The sequence below is a fragment of the Otolemur garnettii genome, unplaced genomic scaffold (assembly GCF_000181295.1).
Source record: "Otolemur garnettii isolate 467f Iridium unplaced genomic scaffold, OtoGar3 scaffold00008, whole genome shotgun sequence".
In the NCBI taxonomy this organism is placed as follows: domain Eukaryota; kingdom Metazoa; phylum Chordata; class Mammalia; order Primates; family Galagidae; genus Otolemur; species Otolemur garnettii.
The window spans coordinates 15,374,851-15,383,945 of record NW_003852403.1 but is presented as its reverse complement, the minus strand read 5'-3'; the positions used below and the strand labels follow the sequence as shown (position 1 = coordinate 15,383,945).

Sequence of the window (9,095 nt, the reverse complement as noted above, 5' to 3'; positions counted from 1 at the left end):
CCAAGGGCTGCGCCACTGTGTCCAAGATGTTTGTGTAACAGACCAGACATATAGCTCATGGGAAGGAGAAGCGAGAGTTACAAGAAACACCCATAACATCTTGGCAGTGTAACGCCTTGGTGATAAGGCCACGGGGAAGGGATTCAGTTCTCCTTGACACGAGAGCACGCGAGACGAGAACGTCAGTGATTGGCAGTCTCTACACCTGTGGTGCAAGTAGCCACGGATCACGTCTATAAGTAGCCGCAGAAGGCAATTAGGGAGCGTGCATTGCATGCTATTGTTTCACGGACTCGCTCACTCTGACTCTTTCACTTCTGCTTGCAGAGGCCCTTCTAAGAAGACTGCTAGGATTCACACACTCTCTCTCTCTTTTGTTTTGCAGTTTTGGCTAGAGCCACGCTTGAACATGCCACCCACAGTATATGGGGCTGGCACCCTACTCCTTGAGCCATAGGTGCTACCCTAAGATTCACTCTCTTACTAAAACTGTTTCTCTCCCTCTAAGACTATGTTTCTCTCTCTCTCTCCCTTCTGCTAAGGCGAATAGCCCTCAGGCACCTAAGAGCAATTGATCCCAAGCAAGATGGCACAGCAGTCCCATCCAGACAATGGATAACCCGGGGCTGGAGACACGTTTGCCACTCACACTTGCCTAACTCTGTCTTCTTTCCTTTCCAGCATTGTGTTAGTGCCGGGAGGCCACTGTGTCAGCAAGCTGAAAGGGAAATTGAGGCAAGATGTCAGGCCGGACCGGGAAGAAGAAAATGTCCAAGCTGTCACGTTCAGCCAGGGCTGGTGTCATCTTCCCAGTGGGGAGGTTGATGCGTTACCTGAAGAAAGGGACATTCAAGTACAGGATCAGTGTGGGAGCCCCTGTCTACATGGCAGCTGTCATCGAGTATCTGGCAGGTAATGAAACAGGCAGAGATCACCCTCTCCCAGATCCCTCCCCTCCCCTGGGTCCCTCTCACAGGCTGGGCAGGGATGCTCTGCGTCCTCCTGTGGCTGGGTCAAGGCTACTGTGGGTGATGACAGGGTTGCCAAGGGTAAGATTGACTTCTGCAGGGTTTAGGGGAAGAGAAGAGGGCATAGGAAGGACAGGTGATCGGCATGGGAGGTAGAGAACCCACAATCAAGTGGCTGTTCTAAACCAACCCTGAAAAAGCAACATGCAAATATCTAGGCTGCCGAAGAAGAGAAACGGCAGAAAGAATGGTAGAGTTGATACTCATTTTGTAAAAGGCATGTTCACCTTACATCAAATTCCCCATTAAACATCGGTTTTCCGGGTATATTTAAACTAGGACTCAATACCCCGAGCCCAGGAGTTTGAAGTTGCTGTAAGCTATGACGCCATAGCACTCTACCCAGAGTGACAAAGTAAGGCTCTGTCTCAAAAAAAGGAGAATTTTGTTGTATGTTCTTTATCTATTTGAGTAACTTCCTGGTTAGCTTTTTTGCTGTGTTCTTTTACACTATCGGGGATGCTATTCTAGAAATATGTATGTAAATAAAATAGATAAAAATATATATAAATAACTTAGGCTCATTTTAACCATGACCAACAACGTCTCTAACTTTACCCACAGCTAGCAAATTCCAGACTTCCCTGATACAAACATTAAGTCCCTTGAGACGTATGCAGGGTGAAAAACCTCCCCAAACTGCCTGTCCCCATGAAGCTGAGCCCCTCAGGGGGGAAACCCCTAGGGATGTGGCCGGGCTGTCCCTGGTTCTGTCCCCAGGCTCTTTGTCCCTCCTGGTTTTCCCTCAACAGCAATCTTTCCCCCTCTTTTGATGGAGCCCAAGACTTTGAGGTTGCCGTGAGGTATGATACCACGGCACTCTACAAAGGTGACTCTGCCTCAAAAAATAAAATAAAACAGCGTGTTAGGTCCATGGCAAAGGATGCTATTGCTAAGTATGCACCTGCCCTGGGGCAGGTCTCCATGTCAGCACCGTCCAGGTCACAGGGAGGAAGAAGTAAAGTCTGTCTTCTGAATCCCAGGCCTGTCTTCCGAATCCCAGGCCTGTCTTCCCACGTCCCATCCTTTCGTCTCCTCCTTGTGTCTTTTCTCCCCTCCACACACAGGCTAGAGTTGAGAGAGCAGAGGCTTAACTATCAGTTCATGTCTAGACTTAGCAATTTACTGGATCTGTTGCCTGAACCTCTCTGAGCTGGGGCTGTCTGCAGAGCTAGCTCCTTTAACCTGACTCAGCGGCCTAGTGTAGGTCAAATGCCTGGGGCCTGGTGCACTCAACAAACAGTTCTCATCTCCCCTCCGTTGAGAGCGGATAAGATCATTCAAGACAAACTATAAATGACTAATTCTATTAAGGCAGTGTATTTTCAGGCTGAATTTGCATTTTAATGAGAAAAGGAGTTTTAATTCAAAGGAATGAATCACATTAATGGAATTATAGGACACTGTTGAGTAAGTAAAACGGGGGCAGTTAATTTATGTTTGTTTAGGGAAGGGGCATCAATTAATTCTGTTTAGGGAAGCAGGTTCACCATGCAGAAGCCTCCTGTCACCCTTGAAATGACTTTCACAGATGTGAGACAATCTTGACTACATGCCTCATTTGGATCAGGACTGTAAGGTTCTGCCTTTGCTGGGCTTACCGCCTAGCAGAGAGGACTAGCATTGAACCCATCACAAGATGGGCGGGGAAGCTGGGGGAAGTTTGGGAACCGCAGATGCAGAGAGGGGCTTGCCTGATAGAAAGCGAGAGTGTTAGACCTAATCCAGGTTCCCGGCCCTTTTTCACAGGTCAACTGATATCAGATCCAAATGCCCGGGTTCCAGTCCAGAGAGTCTAGGATATTTTCTGGGCTCAGGAGTCTTAAAACCTTTCCCAAATGATTCTGATGGACGGCCAGTAGGGAATTAGTGAGAGTTAGCTCAAGTCAGATGTGGGAGGGGGTTGGACTAGGGGAAGGTAGTCAGAGAGGTGGGGATTTAACAGGAAAGACCAAGTTTGGAGGAAGTGCATGGCCCTCTCACAAACTGGAGGAAGTTCCATGCGTCTGGAAGGGATGAGATGGGGGCCAGTCAGCAGGGTCTAGACTGTGACGGTCACTGAAAGCCACATTGAGGATGTACACGTTTCTCTCTCTCACTCACTTACACTCGTGCACATGCACACAGCAGGGGAATCCTTGAAGGGAAGACGTGGCATTTGTGCCATTGGTCTGGCTTTAGGTGGGGAACAGGTGGGGAGCAGTGAGGGCTGTTTTAATGTCGCTTCTGAGAACTGACAGTGGCCAGGACACCAGAGGCATGCAGTGGGATGGGGAGAAGTGGGAGCATCCTGGAGGGTAGAGCAGCTCTGCCCCATTACGGGTTGGATCGGTGGGGAAGGGCACCAAGGATGACACAGAGCCTAGAGGGCTACACTAGCCGCTTTCCTTCAGGCCCTGCCACCATGGATTTAGGTGTGAAGATGTAGATTTGGACACAAGGAGCAGGGATGGGCATAAGGAGTTTGGCCCAGAGGAAGGAGAGAGGGGAAAGCAGCTGGTGGATGGAGAATGGTGCCCATTGCTGAAGTGTGGACAGTAGGCAGGAGACTGGCTGCAAGAGGAGGGCCTCAGCTCGGATCTGTTGCTGCAGCTGGTAAGATGTCCAAGAGAGCAGAGTAGGTAGGAGCCCTGGCTTCAGCCAGGCCTGAGCCTACATTCTGGCTCTGCCACTCACCTGCTATGAACCTTGCTATGAGCAACCTCATTTTGTTGCTCACGTGTAGCTGTGAGGATTACATAAAATGATGCATGCAGAGTGCTGGGCATTGCTCACCACTTGCTAGCATCTCTGTACATCCAGCTAGATGTGTGTGGAGCCTAGGAGGAAGATGTGGATAGAGGTTCACATGCTGGTGGTAAGGCCCAGCCTGAGCGACACCTTATATGCCCAGGTTTGTGGGCCAAGAAGGAGGGAAGCGATGGCTAAGGAGGTTAAGAAGGAAAAGCAAGAGCCTGCAACGCCCCCGGAAACCCAGGGAAGGGAGTGGGAAGCGGTAACCCCTACAGGGTCATACTGACTAAAGCCAGGCAAGGACAATACAACCAGCCACCTCAAGGGCATGGTGACCTTGGCAAGGATGATGTGGTTGAGGAGTGGGAGGTGTGGAGCTCTTCACAGTCACAGTGGAGTTACAGCCTCCACTGGATCCTATTATTTAATGTGTTAATAAAGCACGAAGACTCGTATACTCTAGAGATCCTTACTATTTTGAAAACTTGATTTCAGTGTACTTGGTTTTCTTTGTCATCCTATGTATTTCATATTGTATACTTGAAGTCTTACCCTGATGTCTATTAGGATGGCTATTATCAAAAAATAATAAAAATAATAACAAGTCTTGGCAACCTCTGGAGAAACCGGAACCCTTGTACATTGCTGTTGGGGATGTAAAATGGTGCCGGGCTGTGGGTAACAGCTCAGCAATTCCTCAAATTGAAATATAAAGTTACAGGCCAGGCGCGGTGGCTCACACCTTTAACCCTAGCACTTTGGGAGGCCACAGTGGGCAGATCGCCTGAGCTCACGAGTCCAGACCAGCCTGAGCTAGAATAAGACCCTGTCTCTAAAAATAGCTGGGTGTTGTGGTGGGCACCTATAGTCCTAGCTACTCCAGAGTCCAAGAGTTAGAAGTTGCTGTGGGCTATGACACTACGGCACTCTACCAGGGGCGACAAAGTGAGACTCTGTCTTAAAGTCTCAAAAATAAATAAATACATAAATATAAAGTTGCCATGTGATCCAGCAATTCCACTCCTCAGTATAGACCCAAAAGAAGTGAAAGCAGAGGCTCAGAGCCTGTAGCTCAGTGGTCAGGGCACTGGTCGCATATACTGAGGTTGGTGGTTTTGAACCCTGCCTGGGCCTGCTAAACAACAATGACAACAACAGAAAAATAGCCAGATGTTGTGGTGGGGACCTGTAGTCCCAGCTACTTGGGAGGCTGAGGCAAGAGAATCACTTAAGCCAAAGAGTTTAAGGTTGCTATGAGCTGTGACACCACAGCACTCTATTGAGGGCGACATAATAAGACTCTGTCTCAAAAAAAAAAAAAGTGAAAGCAGAAACTCAAACAGATATGTCCGAATTGATGATCACAGCAGCATTATTCATGGTGTCCAAAAGCTAGAACCACCCAAGTGTTCATCGTCAGATGGATGGATAAACAAAATGTGGGCCTCAACATGTGTATGTATTTGGGTATATATGATGGACTATTATTCAGCCATAATATTTCAAAAAAGCATGAAATTCTGAGACATACTACAACATGGATAAACCTTGAAAATAGCTAATGAAAGATGGCAGACACAACAGGACAATATTGTGTGATTCCATTTATATGCGGTCCCTAGAATAGGCAAATTCAGAGATGGAAAGCAGAATGGAGTTTACCCCTCCATAAGCAGCTGGGAGAGTGGGCGTTACTGTTTAATGGGTGCAGAGTTCCATTGGGGATGATGAAAGCTCTGGGAATGGATAATGGTGACGATTGCAAATGTACTAGATACAACTGAATTGTATCCTTAAAAGTGGTTAAAATGGTAAAGTTTATGTTATGTATATTTTACCACAATTTTTTTTTAAATAGCCAGGCATGGTAGCTTACACTTGTAATCCTAGCACTCTGGGAGGCTGAGGCAGGTGAATTGCTTTATATGCACCCGGCCTGTAACTTTATATTTCAATTTGAGGAATTGCTGAGCTGTTATCCAGTTCACGAGTTTGAGACCAGACTGAGCAGATGCAAGACCCCATCTCTACTAAAAATAGAAAAACAAGAGGATCACTTGAGCCCAAGAGTTGGAGGTTGCTGTGAGTTATAATGCCACAGCACTCTACCCAGGGCAACAGCTTGAGACTCTGTCTGAAAAAAAAAGAAAAGAGAGCGAGCCATGGGGTGTTCTAGCCCCAGGTTGTTGAGAGGGTTCACAATCCAGCAAGGAACCCATGCTTATCTGCTCACCTAGCATGTCCCATTAACTCGGAACATGCTCAAGCCTCCCAGAAGGCTCATCACATTCATACATCCATTTCTTGATCTGCATCCATTTCTTGATAATATCGACCAGTTCACTTTCCCAATGTAAGCAAGGAAAAATGAACCAAAAAGCAGCCTTGGCTTCAGGACAAGTATTTTGTATTTATCAATAGCAGATATAATGTAAATGTAAGATACTGAGAATAAATTGTAGCCAGGCATTGTGGCAGGTGCCTATAGTCCCAGCTACTTGGGAGACTGAGGCAAGAAGACCACTTGATCCCAAGAATTTGAGGTTGCTGTGAGCTGTGATGCCAGGGCACTCTACCCAGGGCAGCCAAGTAAGACTGTCTCAAACAGAAAAAAAAGAGAGAGAGAGAATGAATTGGTTATAATTTCTAGGATGGGAATGTGTTCTGTATTATTATTCTTTTTTTTCTCTTTGAGACAGAGTCTCACTATGTTGCCCTCGGTGGAGTGCTATGGCGTCATAGCTCACGGCAACCTCAAACTCTTGGGCTTAAGTGATTCTCTTGCCTCAGCCTCCCAAGTAGCTGGGACTACAGGTGCCCACCACAGCGCCAGGCTATTTTTTGTTGTTGTTGTTGTAGTTGTCGTTGTTTGGCAGACCCAGGCTGGGTTCAAACCCGCCAGCCCTGGTGTATGTGGCTGGCGCCCTACTGAGGTACAGGCACCGAACCTGTAATATTATACTTAACTGACAGAGGAAGTAGGTCTTAAAATAGGGTTGAATTTCAGGATATCTCATGAAATCAGAAATCACAGTGTAACATAGAAACCTAATATTTACACACCATTTCCAAATAACTGAGGGTCTCTCCACTTAAACCCCAAGCATTTTGTTTTCTTTCTTTTTTTTTTTTTTTTTTTTCCAGAACCAGAGTCTCACTCTGTTACCCTGGGGTTGACTGCCATGGCCATAGCTCTGGGAATGGATAATGGTGATGATTGCAAATGTACTAGGTTGGGCTCAAGCAATCCTCTTGTCTCAGCCTCGAGAGTAGCTGGGATTACAGGCGCCTCCCACAACACTAGCCTAGTTTTTCTATTTTTAGTAGAGACAACTTCTCACTCCTGTTCAGGCTGGTCTCAAACTCCTGAGCTCAAGCAATCCACCCACCTTGGCCTCCCAGAGTGCTAGGATTATAGACATGAGCCACGGTGCCCAGCCCCAACCGTTTTCTTACCTAATGATTTTTGTTTTTTCAATTTGTCTCTTGAAAATACCATATGGGATTTCCCCGGAGATTTTGAGGCCCAGAGGGCACAGATGGAGCCCCAGGGGCACTGTCACTCAGCGGGCAAGTGGACAAGGAGCAAGGGGCCAGGGAAGGAGACAGAGTCTTCAAGGAGTGGTCGCTCCACATCTCCTGCCCCAAACCCTACCCTGAATGTGGTTTATCCCATCTTTTGAGGGCTGGAATATCCAGTGTTGGTTTAAATTGTGTACAGAATGAAAGGATGTAGATTCTTTCAAAATAATATGCATGAGTTTTACAACATCCCTTTTGGCTAAAGAAATCATTCTTTTTACTACCATATTCAGCTGTATTCCAGATGGTTACTATTGCTGGAAGCGTGACTTTCAGAGGTTTGCTATGGAATTCTCTACCACTTAAGGAATAGTGATTTTCCCACAAAATATGCAACACAATAAATTTATGCTATATAAATCCAGTTTTCCTATTGATTCCCAATATTAGGATCTGGCAGGATTAATAAAATCCCCAAAATCAATGAAAACACTCAAGAATGGAGCAAGCTTTAGTAGTTGCTGTGGCTGTATTTGCCATAATAACATCTGAAACTATTCGTGATGATTAATGTTATTTCAAAAGGATGTCCAGATGAAAATTCCAAAAGAGCTAAGAGCTACTTGGTCTGGATTTTCTACTGTGTATTATTTAGAAGTTTTTCTCTTTGAAGAAAAAAGTTTTTCTCTTTTTAGAAGAGAAAGACCTCTACCTCTGCTTTGGAACTAGAACACGTAACCCAGGTTTTCCTTCTTAGAAACTGAGCGCAGCTGCACGTTCTCGGAGCATCGCCTGCTTGCCCTGGACTGTGCTGAATCTCAGCCATTAGTCTTACCCCTGCTGCGTTTGATTCTGCTAGATTTTTCATCTGTGCATCTGTCTGTCAAGCTGAAAATAACCTGACCTTCTTCAGGGGCTTCCTGAAGGCTCCAATTAGCCTTGCTTCTCATGCTGACAGTTAATTTGATGCTCTGGGGGTAGGGGTGAGGGCGGCACTTTAACTTCTTCCTATAAATGCAGGTAATAGGAGGCAGGAAAATGAGGGTCCAAGATGCTGAATTCAGTTCAGTTGTTTAGAAACTTAAAATCGGGAGGCCCCTTGATCCCCACAAGGGGATGAGTAAGTGCTCTTTACCCCAAGATGCGGGCCCCAGAAATGATAGGCCCCTGAAATCAGCAGATACCTGGGGAATTGCACACTTAATGTCATGAAGCACACCTATTTGTGAAAGCTTTAAAATTCCATTTCCTTTTGATGGGCATCCTTTTAAAAGAAAGAAAATGCCAGGCAACAACCTGAATGCCCTGAACCTGATGATCTAATACAGCCTTGATTTCAAATTCCCAGCAAGTATGCTTACACTACTCAAACCACAGGGCCCAGATCTTTGATTCAAAAAACATGGTTCCTGTTCAAATGGATTGTTGGTAAACATGATGTGCATTGCTTAATAATCTGGAAAAGATGTGAGAATGAATTTGCAGTGATTTAGCATTTTTCATTATGGAAATGTCATATAAATATGTAACTCCAATGTTTATTTTATTCTATTTTTTTGTTAATAACATTTGCTGAGTTAATATGGCACACTTATGCCAAGTTTTTATTATTGCTATAGATTTTATGAATGATAGCAATTTTGTGTGATTTTTATTTGAAATTAGGTTGATTATAAAGACTCATACAGAATCGCTTATGATTTTTAGGGCTTAGGACTTTTTTTTTTTTTTAGACAGAGTCCCACTATGTTGCCCTTGGTAGAGTGCTGTGGCATCACAGCTCACAGCAACCTCAAACTCTTGGGCTTAAGC

General features: G+C 45.6%; 1 protein-coding gene across 2 annotated transcripts in view; it reads left to right on the top strand.

Annotated features, from left to right (window-relative positions):
- Nucleotides 1–740: 740 nt before the first annotated feature.
- LOC100960020 (core histone macro-H2A.2) overlaps nucleotides 741–9,095 on the top strand; it is a 33,343-nt gene continuing 24,988 nt past the window's right edge. For both annotated transcript variants that reach the window (XM_003783600.3, XM_003783599.3), the window contains exon 1: nucleotides 741–912. In XM_003783600.3, the coding sequence (XP_003783648.1) occupies nucleotides 741–912 (172 nt within the window). The remainder of the gene's footprint in view (nucleotides 913–9,095) is intronic.